At 61.9% G+C, this 15,739-nt stretch overlaps 1 protein-coding gene across 1 annotated transcript; it reads left to right on the forward strand.

Annotated features, from left to right (window-relative positions):
- Positions 1–8,237: 8,237 nt before the first annotated feature.
- On the forward strand, positions 8,238–15,043 carry LOC112643734 (collagen alpha-1(I) chain-like). The gene is made up of 9 exons (XM_025421874.1): positions 8,238–8,306; positions 8,411–8,469; positions 8,599–8,868; positions 9,142–9,253; positions 10,316–10,475; positions 10,727–10,948; positions 11,255–11,361; positions 14,573–14,677; positions 14,951–15,043. The coding sequence occupies exons 1-9, from the start codon at positions 8,238–8,240 to the stop codon at positions 15,041–15,043; spliced, it is 1,197 nt and encodes a 398-aa protein (XP_025277659.1).
- The last annotated feature ends 696 nt before the right edge of the window (positions 15,044–15,739 follow it).

Here is a 15,739-nt window from a genome sequence, read left to right on the forward strand (position 1 = left end):
ACGGCTCAGTCACAGAGCTTGCACACCTTTACCAGCCCGCACCGAGTGCGTCCCAACCCCAGCCCTTGCACTTGCTGTTCCTCTCCGTGGGACAGCCTTCCTCCAGAGTGTCGCATGACTGGCCCCTCCTCCCCCTGCAGGAGGCATCCCTCCCCAGAACGTGCTTTCCTGAGCTCCCTGCCTTCCCCATCTGTTGTGACACTTACTGTCTCCTCTGCATGGGACCTACTGCTCTTGTATCTTGCTTATTGTGACCTTCCTGTCCTGGGAATATCAGCTTGTTGAACTCAGGGATCATGGACTATTTGTTCACTGCTCTAGCCCCAGTGCCTAGAATAGTGCCTTCTACACGGTAGGTACTCAGTAATTATGTGTTCTGTGAATTACGCTTAGCGGATTGTTGGATAAGGATGGATGGGTGGATGGATGGATCATGGATGATGGCTAGGGATGGTTAGGGATGGATAGATGGGATGGTTGGATCATGGATGGAGGGATGAATGGATGGATGGATGGATGATGGATGGTTGGATCATGGATAGATGGAGGGAGGGAGGGAGGGGCGGATGGATGAATCATAGTTGGAGAATAGGGATGGATGGATAGGGATGGATGGATAGGGATGGATGGATAGGGATGTGTAGATGGATGGATCATGGATGATGGATAGGGATGTTTAGGTATGGATGGATGGATGGATGGATCATGGCTGGAGGGATGAATGGATGGATGGGTCATAGAGAGTTGGATCATGGATGGAGGGAGGGAGGGAGGGATGAATCATGGATGGAGGATAAGGATGGATGGATAGGGATGGATGGATCATGGATGATGGATAGGGATGGTTAGGGATGGATGGATGGATGGATGGATCATAGATGGATGGATAGGGATGGATGGATGGGCTATGGGTGGATAGGTAGATGGATGAGCAGTTAGATGGATAGACAAGTGCATAGATAGGGATGGATGAACAGATGGGAGGAGAGGTAAGAGGGAAGGAGACATGGATGGAGCTGGTCCTGGGCAGTGGAAGGGCCAGCTAGGTTGAGATAGTCACCATGGCAGGCTGGTGCAGGGGTCCCAGGCTTGGGCCTGTGGCTCTGGCTGCCTCCCAGAGCAGAGGAGGTGGCCCAAACTTGGTGCCTGGGGCTGGTCCAGTGCTTCTTCTCCCTCACCAGGCGACTTCAGGAAAGGCTCTGCTCCTCGGGGCTCAGGTTCTTCCTTCATTGTCCATGAGTTGCAGTCCTCAGGCTGCCTTCCTCATGGGGTAGGGGAGGCTCAAAAAACATGGCATTTGTGGCTGCTTTGGGACCTCGAAGCAGAGGCACATGCATCCCAGGAGGCAAGGACAAGTGTGCTTGTGGTGGAATCCTTTATGACAATCCATTAGGAAGACCCTAAATGGTCACCCACTCAAAGTGGAAGCCCCCACTTGTTGTTGGGTACCAGGCAGCCCTCACATGCTGGCCAGCCCGCGACACCTGTGTGGCTCCTGGAAAGGAGCTTCCCCCGAGCAGGTGCATTACAAAGAGGTGCCCCCGCCTCTAGGCCAGAGAGCAAGGCTGAATTCAGCCCCCACTCGCCCTTGGCCTGCCTCAGGACACGTGACTGACAGCACGCCGCGGCCACGGCCACGGGAAGACCTCCAAGGCTCGTGCTGGGGGGAAAAGGCAAGTTGAGGAAAAATGTGGTGCCACCGATGAGAGGGAAGCCCCAGGAAAGTTGCTGCAAGTCTATGTGTCTATCGATCTATCTGCCGCCTGTTCCCTCTCTCTCACCTGGATCCACCTGTGTCTGCGGCCCACCCCTCTCTGACTAGGTATCCCTCTGAGCTGACAACCCATCACCTGTATCGACCAAGTACATACACCTATGTACACACACAGGATAAAAATCCAGCAGTGACCCCCCCACCAGCTGGGTAAGACTGGAGCGGTGTGGGGCGCACGGGGTCAAAGGGACGCTGGCCTTACTGCCGTGCCCCATCAGTCCTGAGAGGAGGCCAGATTCAGGTCTCAAGCAAGTGCTTAAACGGTAATAAAACATCGAGCGCCGTCCCCGGCCCAGGTCTCAGTCCCTGCTGGATCAGAGAGGAAAGCCGCGTCTCTGCCGAGTGTTCAAATGGCCCCACCAATGTCACCCCTTCCCCGCCAGTTGTCAGGGGAATCCCACAGGGGCCCATGAGGATGGCGGCGCTTCGTAGCCGTGAGCTGACGGGAGGTTGGTGTGGAAGCTGTGACAAATTTGCTGGTGACGATGCTTCAGTGAAAGAGGCTGTTTTTAAAAACACGTAGCCAAGTTGCTAAAAGTCACTTTCATTATAAGGACTTGAAACCCTAATATGTTGCTGGCGTGGCCGTCACGGCAGGGGAGGAGGGCCTGGGTGCTTCCAGCTGCCCCGAGCCAAGGCCTCTGGACTGGAGGGTGGGGACACCCCTGTCGTGCCTCTGCTGCCCTGGGTCGTGGAGGGGCAGCCCAGGCCTGGGGCCGCCGTGGTCCCCTCTGACCCTCCCCCCTTCCTTCTGCCCCTGTCCTTCATTTATACGACAGCGTACATATGTATCCTAGGAAATAAAGGGAAGGCGTCACCCACAGGGTTAAAGTTCTTCTTGACCCGCACCCCAACTCCCCAGAGGCTGCTACCTCCGTCACCGGGTTGACTTGTGTGTTTCCAGTTTTATTCCTCCTTTAGAGCAGGGTGGTTCAACCTTGGCACTACTGACTCTTGGGGCTGGATGATTCTGTGTTGTGGGGACCGTCCTGAGCTCTGTGGGACGATGACATGCTGGCTTCCACCTGGGTGCCGGTCACACCCCCTGCCTAGTGGTGACAACCAAAATACCCCCCGACGTTGTTACGTGGCCGGTGGTAGTGGTGGTGGGGGCGGGCAGTACCACTCTGCTGTGGACCTAACCGGTTCTGTACCCAATTCCCAATGTCAATGTGTGTGCGTGTGCGTGTGCGTGTTGGGGGGGGGGATGTCCCACAGCATCAAGCAACGCTCTGACGCCAGCTGGGTGCCCTCCCGTTCAGCCTAGTTCTGACGCTACCTACTGGGAGCCCCGGGGCAGATCCCACAGAGCCGGCCGTCCCCTTGTACTTAGACATCAGCCCATGTCTGGGTTGTCTCCTGCACTTGTGCCCCAGTGGAGGTCCCTCGGCCTCCTCCTTGGGTTGGATCCGCTTGCTAGAGCGGCTGGCAGAACTCAGAGAAGCATTTTACTCCCTCGATCACGGGTATATTATAAAAGGATAGAACTCAGGAGCAGCCGGATGGAGGAGGTGCTTAGGGAGAGGTACGGGGAAGGGGCTCAGGGCTCCCGTCTTCTCCCAGCCCACCACGGCCCCCAAACCGCCACGTGTCCGCCAGCCTGCAAGCTCTTTGGGTTTTTATGGAGGCTTCAAGGCATAGTTATGATGGATTGAATCACCCGCCACTGGAATTGGCTCAACCTCAGGAGGTCAGGGGGGTGGGGCTGAAAGTCGCAGCCTTGAAATCACAAGGTTGGTTCCCCTTGGCCACCAGCTCCCATCCTTGGGTGACCTCAGGAACATAAAGACACCTTTAAAGCTCTCATCACCTGGGAAATTCCCAGGGTTTAGGCGCTCTCTCTGGGACAGACAGGGACAGAGACCAAATACTTATTTCTCATTATAGATCACAGCATCACAGAGCCACGGCCCAGATGATGGGTAATATTACTTTGTCGGACGATTTTGCCAAAAAAACAAAAATAAGTAAAAATAGGAATAGAGTCTTGTCGTGTGCATGTCATTCTTTATTCTCTAAGATAGTCCAGGGTAGATATGAAGAGTGGAACTGCTGTATCCTAGAGCACATTTGTTTAAAATGGTTCAATACACTGAAAAGTGCACCAGAAAGTCCCCATTTACACTCCCGTCCTTGGCGTACTTGCCCAGGACCCTCGCCAACACTTGCTATTATCCTACTTTCCCATTTTTGCCAACCTCGTGTGTAAACGCGGCATCCCCTTGTTGCGTTCACCGGTGTCTGCGCGTGAATTTGTGTGTGCACTCGGCTCTGGTTGAGCACCTCTGCTGGGTGCTGGGGCCGTGGGGTCAGGGCAGCAGAGGTCGAGGTCAGACTCCAGGTCGGGGCCGCTGCCCGGAGGAGGTGCGGTGGGGAGGAGAGAGCGTCCAGGCCGAGGCAACAGAGGGCCCGGCCCGTGGAGCCTGCGCAGGGGTCCCGGGGCCGGCAGGGCAGGTGGGGCTTAGGGACCCTGGCGGCCGGGCCGGGTCCTGAGGACGTGGCCACGGGAGCCCCTAAGTCTGAGCCAAGGGGACTTCACGGAACAGCGGGGCCACAGGCATCTGAGCTGCCTCCCATGGATGCGCTTTCCGAGGCTGCCCTAACAGAGCACCCTCGGTGAAAACTGGGTGGCTTTTTCTCTTAATTCAATTAATTTATTTATTTGACAGAGAGAGAGAGAGAGAGAGAGAGCGCACAAGCAGGGGGAGCAGCAGAGGGAGAGGGAGAAGCAGGCTCCCCGCCGAGCAGGGGGCCCGCTGGGGGCTCGACCCTGGACCGAAGGCAGACCCTCGGCTGCCCGAGCCGCCCCGGCGCCCCTGGGTGGCTGAACCCACGGAACTGCGTTCTCTGTCTGGGTTCTGGAGGCCCAAGTCCCAGAGCAAGCCTGCGCCCCGTCCCTGCCTTGTCCCGCTGCCGGCGCTCCAGTCTCTGGGCCCGTCTGCGTTCCCGCCTCCTCCTGGTCGCCCGTCCAGTCCCGCGAGTGCACCTGCCACGGCTGCAGGCCCGTCGGGGGGCCCAGGGTGATCTCTGCGGAGCCTTCGGATCCGGCTCTGGGTTCCCAGAGCTTCTGAGTGCGACTACCAAGGCAGGAAGCACCCTGGATCTTTAGGTGAACCGTCTCCTGGCCTCAGGATGTTTTGAAGCCCCAAATAACGGGTCGTTGACCCCCTCTGTCGGTGGCCGCTTTGCCCTGTGCGCCCTACGCGCTCGCTCGCTGGCTCGGGTGGCTCCCCGCTCTGCAGGCCTCACCCCTGTGGGAAGGGTCTCGCTGTTCTCACCCCAGCCTAGGCGGGGTGCCCTTCCAGGTGAGGTCACCTGCCCAAGGTCAGGTCGGGCGGAGCTGGAGTTTGAGCCCGGGCTGCTCCCCTCCCCCCAGCTGAAGGGCTTCAGAGCAAACACCATAGGCCCCTTGCAACCTGCTGGCTGCCTTACGGCTCCATCCGCCACCCCCCCGGACCCCCCCGGAGGCCTTCGAGCCTCGGCCATCTGTCCGCCGTGCCTGGGCCTCGGTTGGCCTGTCAGCAGTGCGGGGCTGCTGCGCCCCGCCCGGTGGGGCACCCCGAGGCGCCTTGCCAGGAAGGGCCCCGGGGCGGCGCACAGGCCGGGGCGCAGCAGCCCGCGTGCAGGGTGGCGCCGCTCCTGCCGCTGCGGCTCCGGCTCCCCGGGACCTCCGGGGGGTGCGCTGACACTTTCTCGCCCGCCTTGGCTAATTTTCTCAAACATCAGGCAGAGGGGGGAAAGCTGCATTTTCAGATGTAAATTTTTCTCCGAACCACAGAAGCTTTAAAACCACCAGATGAAGTATAGAAAGTGCCTGACGATTTCTTTAAGACTCTCTCGCTCTCCGGGTTAGGGTATCGCGCGCGACTATATGTGTGTGTTGTGTGTGTGTTTTTTTTTTTAAATCCTGCCATCATGAGCAGCAGGTAGCAAAATGTTGATCTTTAATGTGTTAGTAAAACAGCATACATTTGAATATTGGCTTTTTCTGCCATCTGCACCAGTTGACACTGTTTTTCATACCAGCTTATTACATTTCTTGTACAAACATACTTTTGGGTGTCTCTGTTGATTTATGCTATAGTTGCTCTGGTAGTTGTGCTAAAATAGCATTTTGAAACTTATAAAATATTGCTATTTATTCCCTCCTTGATTCTTTGCCACTTGACAAGCTCTGGAGCAGCGTATGCTTCCCGAGGACCACATCTTCCGCCGTGGTTGTGCCGAGGGGGCCGCAGGCGGGGGGCAGCAGCCCATGGGCCTGGGGGTCACGGCCAGCCGGGCGCTCCCACCCTGCTGCGCTCACCGCCGCCCCCGCCGCAGACCTGCAGATTCCCCAACGGTGATTTTTAAGTGCAAAGGAGAAAAATGGAAACAACAGGGGCCGGGAGGGAGGGTCTTCATAAAGCTGGATTTGCTCAGTTTAAAGAACTTTTATTCTTAAATTCTTAAATCCTCTTTCCCTTCCTCTCGTAGGTGAACTGAAGACGACTTTGGATGATAGCTTTTGGGTTTGTTTTATTTTATTTTTTTCTTTTTCCCCCCCTCTCCAATAGCTTTCCTTGGCAAAGCCGGGAGCCCTGCAGTCGGTTTGGGGGAGAAGCTGTCCCATGTGCGCTGCGCAGCCCCGGGGGCCCACGGCCGCGAACTTGGGTGGGGCCCGAGCCCCCTGCCAGGCTCGGTGCTGCGCGGAGGCTGCGGGTGGGGCCAGGCGGGCATCTGGGAGAGGGGTCCTCACCTCGGGGGAGGCTCTGCGGCGGTGGAGGGAGCCCGCCGCCGGCTGGCGCGTGGATGAGGCATCCTGCCACTCGGGGGGGAAATCTGTGCGAGCGACCACAGATGGGAGGAAGAGCCGGTATTCAAATTGGAGGCTGTTTTGCTAACACGTTAAAGATTAACGTGCTTTTACGGGCTGCCGCAGACTGTAGCAAGACGAGTTTTCTTCTTAAAAAAGGAGAGGAAAAGAAAAGAAGGCAGAGAAGTGGTGCTGGGCGCGGGTGGGGGTGCGGGGCGGCCCCCCGCCTCCTTTGCCCCCTCTGCCCTGGAGAGCCCCGCATTCTGCAGCTTGAGCCCTGGCCCTCTGCTCTGAGATGCTCAGCCCGCCGCGTGCCCGGGTGGAGGCCGCACCCCGCCCCCTGCGGCCAGGTTGCCGAGCCCTTCCACGGAGGCGGAGGCCCGGCCCCAGCGTCACGCTGAGCGCCCAGAGCGCGTCCACGCGGACCTGCAGGCCCAGCACTCGCTCCCGTGACGTCCTGCCGAACTCCCTGACAAGCACTCCTAGCGCCCTCATTCTGTACGAGGGGGAAACTGAGGCACAGCGGTTAGTGACTTGCCCAGGGCCACGCAGCTGAAAACAGGGTTGAGTCCCGGCCGAGGGGATCCAGAGTCAGCCTCTAGCTTTTTTTTTTTTTTTTTTTTAAGATTTTATTGATTCATGATAGACACAGAGAGAGGCAGAGACCCAGGCAGAGGGAGAAGCAGGCTCCATGCAGGGACCTGACACGGGACTTGATCCCGGGACCTCAGGGTCACGCCCTGGGCTGAAGGCAGACGCTCAACCACTGAGCCCCCCGGGCTGCCCAGCCTCTACCTTTTGCAGCAAAGCTCTGCTGCTCCCTCCTACTCCCAACCTGGCCCGCAAGACCCTCTCGTCCGTGGGCTTCATGCCCAGCTCATGTTCTTATCCCAGGGGCGGGGGGTGGGGGTCGGGGGGACTCCTGACTTCTCAGAACTCCCTGCAGGGCCCCAGGGGGCAGAGCAGAGGTTCGTGGGTCTTTGTAGCTTGAAACACGGCTCCCCGTGAGGAATTTGCTTTTAATTTTTGCAAAGCAGCACACGAGGTGGGGAGCTGGTCAGGGAGGTAGGACACGTAGCAGGGGCGACGGCGGAAAGCCTGGTCTCAAAGCTCCCATGGGGCCCGTGTGTGTGTGTGTGTGGATGCTGTCCCCGGCCCTGGGGTCCAGCCGGGCTGCTTTCTTCTGGAAGATGCTTTGGGCCAGCGCTCCAGGAAAAGGAGCCTCCTGAGCGGGTCTCCCGACCGGGCCCTCGGAGGACCCGTGGTGGTAGTTCAGCCCGCCTCACTGAACTAGTGGGCCAGGGTCCCGGAAACCGGGGTCTGGGGCGGGCACCAGGCAGAGAAGGGCCTTCCAGTGGGCGAGGATGGTGGGTGCAGAGGCGGGCACCTGCCCTTCCTCATGGTCGCCCCGGGATGCCCGCTGCAGAGTCAGGCCCCGACAGGCTCACCCCGAGCCCCCTGCTCATCCCTCAGGCCCTCGTCCTGGGCTCCATGCTGGCTCATAACACAGGCCCAGCTGGGGCAGGGCGACCCTAGTGGGTGCTCTTTAGTCTAGTGAAACAGAAGCAGGACCGGCTCTCAAAGACACAAGAACACCGGTATCTGTGGAGGCTCCCTCCCCCCGCGCCCGGGGCAGCCTGGGTGGGGAGGCCTGTGGCAGCGGCAGGAATGCTATGGAAACTGGCTGATCTGGCTCGGCCGGGCCCCGCCACGCCCCCTGTGCCTGGCCCCGTGCAAGTCGGAGCCTTGGTTTCCTTATCTCTGTAATGGGCACATGGGCGATCTCGGAGATTACGGCCTTGTGTGTCTGGACCCGGATTCCAGTGACCACTTGCCCTCAGGGTGACCCTGGCAGTGCCAAGCGTGGTCTACAGGGAGACCCCCCAGCTGTGGACACGGGGTAAGGGTGCCCACGTGCACTCGGCCCCGGGCCTGGCTCTCCAGGTGCCCGCTGTGTCCTTCCCGCCCCCCCGCGGGCTGTCGCGGTGGCTTCGTGCTGACCCTGGCCTCTCGCCCTGGACTGCCACAGCCCCTGCACCCAGCTGGGCATCAGCAAGCAGTCGCCCAATGAGCAACCGGGTCCCAGAGGTCACCCTGGCCCGGGGCCCCCAGCGCGGCCCCCCTCGCCCCTCCCCAGCTCTCTGGGGCCCTCATGGGACCTCACAGGTCCTCAGCGGGAGCGAGGGCAGAGGCGGAGGCTGCGCGCTGCCGGCTGCGGCTTGGTTGGAACCAAAGCTCCACACATTCCGTGTTCCACCTGCCGCCACGGGTCCAACAGCACGACCACCCCGAAAGCCAGGTTCTGACTCAGCAGTCGGGCCCGGCCTCCCACCCGGCCTCCTGGGCCCCCACCCCTGTCCGGGCTGTGCTGTCCCCCTCGTGCAGGGGCGCCGCCGCCCGCGGGATGCTGGCTCTCTTCCCCCGACGCCGCCCCTCAGCCGCCCCTGGGGCCCAGGGCACAGCTTCTCCATCTGGACACCGCTGACACTTTGGGGCCGATGAGTCCTTCTCAGGGGCCACCCTGGGCACCGCAGGGTGTAAACACCCTACACCCTCGGCCTCTGCCCACCAGATGCCAGGAGCACCCCTCCTCCAGCTGCAAACACCAAACGTGTGCAGACACGGCCGAAGGGCCCCGGGAGGCAGTCACGGCCCCCGCCGACCCAGAGGAACACAGTCCTGAGGTCGGCTCGGGGCCCAGGAGCAGGCCTGGGGCTGTTCGGGCAGGACGTTCCAGGTTGTTAGGTGCCCAGCGTGGTTGGGGAGGGGGCCGTGTCTGTGTGGGCGCGTCCCCTCGGCCAGGTGGGATTCCAACCTCGCGGGGAGGGACAGGCCCGATGAAGGCCGCCCTTCACTCACGCACGGTGACGGGAGCCCACGGGGGCCACTGCCTCCCTCGTGGCCGGCCCTGACCCGTTCAACCTGCTTCCAGAATGAGGCCGAACCCCTCCCTCCCCGCCCCCCTCCCCCAGCAGGTAACCCCGATCCCGGGGAGTCCGCGGCTCCCTCCTCCCTGAAGTCCCCCTTGCCTGCAGCCCCGGGTGGTGCGCGGCCGCCTCTTGGGTGCTCAGGGTAAGTCTTGGCAACACACGGGCGAACGATGCTTATATTTTAATAGTTCCAAGTGCTTTGCACGGGTGCCTAGAGAAAAATAGCCCATCGGGCCTGCCGTGTCCCTGGCGTCTTGAGGGAGGGGACTTTGGGAGGGTTGGCTTCCTAGGGGCCGACAACGGGAGCGGCAGGGATGGCGGCTGCCGTGACTCGAGACGCGCGAGCAAGGCGGGAATCCGTGTCTTCATAGTGACCCTGGAACACGGGGAGACCTGGGGGCGCCCGGGTGGCTCGGCCGGTCGACCTTCTGTCCCTCGGTTCCAGCTCGGGTCAGGCTGTCAGGGTTGCAGACTCGAGCCCCGGGTCAGGCTCCGCGCTCAGCATCTCCCTCTCCCCGCCCTCCCCGCTCATGCTCATTCTCTGTCTCAGATAAATACAACTTAGCAGCGCTGGGGACGGCTGGTCCCGCCTGCGCCCCGCTGCCTCGTCCGACCTCAGCCCCCAACCACGTCCCCCGAGACACGCGGCTGGTCTCTCAATGTGTCCTCGTCGCTTGGAGGGACTGGGCCCTGTCCTGGACGTGCAGTTGTCCTGTTTCTGCGCCCCGAGCGCTGGGCAGCATCCGTGACTCCTCCCCCGTCCACGTCCAGGCGGCCTCTGTATCCGGGGTGTGGGTCCCCCTCACCGTCCATCAGGATCGGCCCGAGGACTGTGTCGAGGCCCTCCCGGAGCCCTGCCTCTCAGCCCAGCGGTGGCGTCCCGGCCGGGCTCCTCCTGGGCGCCCTGTGGCCGCGGCCCAGCCCCCTGCCTCCCTGACCGCCTCCTCCTCCACCCCAACCCAGGGCACCAGCCACGGTCTGTGCAAGGACACCCCCTCCCCGACCCCGGGACCAGGACCCCTTGTGTGGGCCCCAGCCCCACCTGGCTGGTTGGGGGGTGGCCCCCGGGCCTGCTGTGGCCCCACCGGGGGCCCAGGGAGCCCCCGCACTGGGTGGAGAGGGCTCTGCTTTGAGGCAACATTTGTGAGTCTTAAAGTGGTTTCAGGCTCAAGCTGTCAGAGTCGTGCGTTGGCCGAGTCCGTGCATCTGCTGGATTGTTGCTCCCAGAACCACTGGAGGGGTGGGAGCGCCTGTGCCAACGACTGTGTGGTGTGGTGGCCGCGCTCCTGGAACCTGCAGACCCCAAACCCGGCCCCGGCCTGCAGCCCGCCCTCCCATCTGGGCCTCGGGACCAAGGTGCCACGGGGGCAGAGCGGGGCTGGCGCCCTTCCTCCTTGCCCACCGACCCCGGCTCCCCGGCCCCCCGGCTCCCCGGTCCCCAGGGCCCCTGTAGGCCGAGCCCCTTCCTCACGGTGCCTCAACACGGCCCCTGCTTTCTGGCTATGTGAGAACCCCGGGCCCCCGCCTAGTGCCAGCTGGCTTCAGGGACCCTTTGTGTCGTCGCTTGTACAACAGCCTGGGTGACACCGGGTTTGGGGGAATCAAAGAAGTAGGACCAGGCGCCCAGCGATCCTAAGACGCGTCATGATTCCAGCAGGTGAGAGGCTGGGGACCCTAACCAGGTAATCAGGCGTGTGCCCGGGGCCCGCATGCCGGGGTACGGTGGCCTCGGGACCACCTGCCGGCCCTCCCCAGACCCCGGGGCCGCGGGCGGCAGCTATGGTCCTCCCTGCCATCAGGGGAGCAGCCAGCGCTGCGGGGCCCCGACCTGTCCCCACGCTGGAGGTGACCGGCGGCTGGGGGTACGGGCGGCCTCCTGGGGTCGCGGCTCCTCTATGGGTCCTTCCCCTCCTGTGACGTGTGGCGGCCCCAGGGGCCACGAGCTCCTCACCTCCTGTCCCCTCTGCGTTTGAACGGGAGGGGAGTTTCAGGTTGGGGGACGGTGGGCAGGGGTGAGGGTGGCCGGGCACGGGGACAGGAGCCCTGCACCTCCTTATGACCTGCGCCAACGTGCTTCTCTGACGGCTCGGATGTCCGTGTCACCTGGGCCTTCCCACCTGTGACAGGCGGCGGTCCTTTCAGTGTTGCGGAGCTGGAGGCCCGGTCAGCCCCGCTGCCCTTCCCAGAACTGCTGGAACCTTCCGCCCGGGTTTCCTCATCCTGCGTCCGGGGCGGCGGTGCTGCTTGCGGGCTGACCCCGGGGCGGCCGGCCTGTCCCGTCGCATCCCTGGGGCCGGGACTCAGGCCCCGCAGCGGTCGCCCGGGAGCCTCTGACCCGGGGCTGCAGCCGATTTCCAATCGGTTATCAAGAATCGAGAGCCGGAATCCACCCCGGGAAATATTAGTTCTTAGTCTACAAAGTGTCTTGGTTGTAAATACCCATAAAAACGACGTTTTGCGCGGCCGGATTTATTCTTCACCCGGTCGAAGGATGGTAGCGCATCCGACTGCGTAAATCTGCCACCGCCTGGAACCTGCAGCCTGCGTGGGAGCTCACGGCGCGGCCCCGCCCGGCCCCAGGGCCCTGGCCCCATGGGGACCCTTCCCGGGGCTGCTGGGGGCTCCGAGGACGGGTGGGGACTGGGGGCGCCGTAGGGATCCTGCCTGGGGGGCTGCGGGGAGGGAGGGAGCCCCTCCTGGAGGCCGCCCGAGACCCTCCTGGCCCGACGCCCACGGCCTGCCACCCCCGGCCTCACCTCCACAGGCCCTCCTGCCTTCTCCACGATCCTGCCCCGTGGACGCGGCTCGCCCCTCCGCCTCCCCTGCCTGCGTGGATACACAGAGACCCCCGAACATTTCTTCCTTCTCTGTCGCACCCAGGAACACGCGTCATCTGGAGGCCGAGCTGCAGCGTCTTGGCCCCGGGGTCGCCTAGGACAGGGCTGACACACAGCCCAGTGTCGCCGGGTCAGCGAGTCCCTGGTGGTGACGACAGCGCAGCGATTGTCCCTATTCTCTGCCCGCTGCGCACGGTCGGTCCCTGTATTTGTGACCCCATTTAATAGCCGCGGGCTCGGGGTGCCTACACTCGTTTGGAGATGCGCACACGGGAATTCAGAGGCACCAAGTGGCCCGGCCAGTGACCCCCGGCCGGGCCTGAGACCCCGAGATGCAGGCGGCCGTCGGGTCCCGCCTGGCGCTCCCCTCGTGGCCGTGTGAGCTGAAGGGAAAACACACAGAGGGGGCGGTACCCGGAGCGACTCGGGCAGCGGTTTAGGAGAACGAGGTTTGGGCTCGCTTCAATGCTCTCTTTGGGTGTAGACGTGGCTCCTGACACCGTGGCCAGTTCCACGTACTGATCTCTGCGTGGTGCGAAATGCGGCATCTGCGACCCCGCTGACACGGGTGAAGGCAGAGTCGGCGCCAGGGCAGGGGCCGGGCCGGGCCCACGGGGAAGCCCGCCGTCCCGGGGGCTGGGCTGCTGCTGGACCACGGCTTCCCCTCCCACAGACGCTCTCTGCGTTTTTATTCCAAACATTTAACTCGCACAGTTGACAGAAAGGCTATAGATTTCCCCCCAAATATCCATTTGCCTTTGCCATTTATCTACTTCGATCTGAGATACAGAACATGATGGGTGCCCGAGGTAAATCAAGCATTTCCCGTCTTCCGAAATGGGTTTGCAAACGCTTATTTCATGCCATTACCATTTTTTTTCTGTTTCTAACAGTAAATCAAAAAAGTATCGCCCATCCATCCACTTTAAAAGTAATGCCTTTCTTATGCGTAATTACACATACCCAGTGGAGATCTGTGTGTGCGCACCGTAAATCTCCTCCTTTAAAAGGTTTCCCCTTAAGTACATCGGTGACATAAATTGGTGTAGAGCAAATTTATTTATTTAATAGGTTTATTCTTTTAACTGGTCTGATAACCATTACTGTTCAGTGTTTGGTTTGGGGGGGAGGGGGGAGGAGAGAGTTCTTATTAATTTATCTGATTTATTTCCGTGGCGGATATTTATGTAAAAGGGTTCCTCTGGAAATGAGGGTGAATGTAATTTATCGGTTTAGCAGGTTTATTCTTAACTGGCCTTCAGGCAGACCCGCGCGGTGCCCACGGGGACCCAGGAGAGTTCCTGAAATAATCGAAGGGGGAGAAACTACCGGCCAGCGGGCGAGAACTTCGGAAGCCTGCTTTCTTGACCAAAGTCCTCCCGAACGCTACAGTAAAGGCGCACAAGTCTCAAAACCTGAGATGATTAAAAAAAAAAAAAAAAAAGGGAAGGAGAGAGAGAGAGAGAGAGAAAGAAAAGAAAGTGTCTCAATAATAACATCCCCAAAATGTTTTGGCAAATTGAAGAGAAAAGAGAATCTGCTAATCAGGCCCGTGTAAACTTGCTCGCTTTTGTAAATCTTGTTTGTAGCTCCTGATGGTGTTGGAGTGAAAGCAGACAGGCCCAGCTGGTGGAGGCGAGGGAGAGAAATGCTGAATTTTTAGCAGATCGGGGTTATTTTTAGGCATTTAAGAGTATCTTTAGCTTCCCAGTAAATGAGTCCATCAGAAGGCCGGGTATGAAATAATCAGAATGCAAACGTACGGAACAGAGCTGCGGCCCGCGGGCCCCGCTGTGCAGTGCAGGACCCGTCGGCCGGGCACAGCCGGGGACAGGCCCGCTCCCCGCTCCCTGCGTCTGGCCCCGCTGCCCAAACCCACCTGCAGGAGGCCCAGCCCCGCCGCTCACTGTGCCCTGGGCCCTGCTCCTTCTCCGTCCTTGTTCAAGGGCCCGGACTGGCGGCCGGGGGACAGTGGCCTTGCAGGGAGGGGGGCCGTGGGGGACGGGGCTGGGAGCTGAGGGAGTGGCCGCGGTCTAGAGCTGGCCGGGGACGAGCGTGCAAGGCCGGGCACCCGGGATGCGTCTTTCAGGACAGGGGACGGGGTGAGTCTCGGAGAATCTTGCGAATCCGAAGAGAATCTGAGGTCCTGAGGTCCTGCCCAGTGGAGGCCCGAGGCTGGTGATGGAGGTGACCCACCCGCTGGGCCCGCGTTGATTGGGTCCCTCTGCCCACGCAGAACCGGGAGGCCCATGACAGCCTCCACTCCGTCCCCAAGCGCCAGGTGTCCCCAGGAGCGCCGCTGCCACGCAGCAGGCCTGACCCGCGAGCCCAGCTGTACCTGGTGACACGGAGCGTCCTTTACAAGGGAAGAACTATGGAAGCGTGTGCCAGGCCCCGTGCTGGCTGTGGGGGTGACGCGCCTCCAATCCGTGCTGGGTCCCTGCCCCCAGGGTGGGCTCCGGGTCCCGGGTGGGGGGACCGGCTGACGGCGGGGGGGTGGGTGCATCCGCGACACGAGCCGGCTGCTGCCAAGTGCTGCGGAGGCCAGAGCTCTACTTTGAAACTTCTTCCTTCCAAACTTTGCTCCCGTGACCTCGAGCCGGGCCCACGGCAGGGGTTTCAAGTGCGCCCGTCGATGCCGAGCGACAGCAGCGAGGCTGGCAGGGCGCAGGCGGCCTCCCAGCTGCACGAGTGCGAGACCTGCTGAGGGCCGTCCGTGTCGGGCCACCTGCCTAGTGGCCCCGCCGCCCAGCCTCGCCCCGAGGGCCCCAGCCGCTGCCCGGGGTGGGGGGACGGGGGCAGCGTCCATGCTGCTTCCAGGCGGCCCGGGTCGAGGCCTGCGGACCCGCCGCGGTGCCTCCCCGAGCACCTGCCGCCTCAGCGCAGCCACCGCCGCGTGTGCTGGGGCCGTGGGGCCACCGAGCGGCCGGCCTCCCATGGTGCTGCGGGCGCCCTCGGCGGGGTCGGGTCTGCCAACGTGAGCATCCAAACCCCTGACGGGTCACAACGAGCGACGACGGACAAGACGACGGGCCGTGGTCCCTGTTCCCCCAGGGCCGGGGCCGTACTCACTCCTGAGGTTGGAGAATGACGAGACCCCCAGGTCCTGCCCGGCCCGCTGAGGACCGAAAGGGGACGTTCTGGGTGGGAACTCAGGCCTAAGACGCCCGACGGGACGGCCCTGCAGAGGTTTATCGTCTGTTTGTGTGGGTCTCGGGAGGCCCCGGGGTGCTGGCCCAGCCTCCGCCTCCGCCTCCCCGTGGACAGCAGGTTTGGGCCCTTGTGCCCAGCGGCCCAGGGAGCCCCGCGGGCGAGGCCCAGTGCACAGGGCTCCTGGGCTCCCCACCATCCCCGGGAGCACCTCCGTCCTCTGGCCCTGGCCCTGGCGGTCCCTGTGCGCAGC

Source organism: Canis lupus, chromosome 1 (assembly GCF_003254725.2).
Source record: "Canis lupus dingo isolate Sandy chromosome 1, ASM325472v2, whole genome shotgun sequence".
NCBI lineage: Eukaryota > Metazoa > Chordata > Mammalia > Carnivora > Canidae > Canis > Canis lupus.

What these genes read in the sequence shown, in the direction of transcription:
- LOC112643734 (XM_025421874.1), top strand. Translation starts at nt 8,238, where the DNA reads ATGCTATGGAAACTGGCTGATCTGGCTCGGCCGGGCCCCGCCACGCCC. An exon ending in CTGTGCCTGGCCCCGTGCAA is followed by an intron (nt 8,307 to 8,410) that starts GTCGGAGCCTTG and finishes ACTTGCCCTCAG; the next exon opens with GGTGACCCTGGCAGTGCCAA. An exon ending in AACCCAGGGCACCAGCCACG is followed by an intron (nt 10,476 to 10,726) that starts GTCTGTGCAAGG and finishes TGTTGCTCCCAG; the next exon opens with AACCACTGGAGGGGTGGGAG.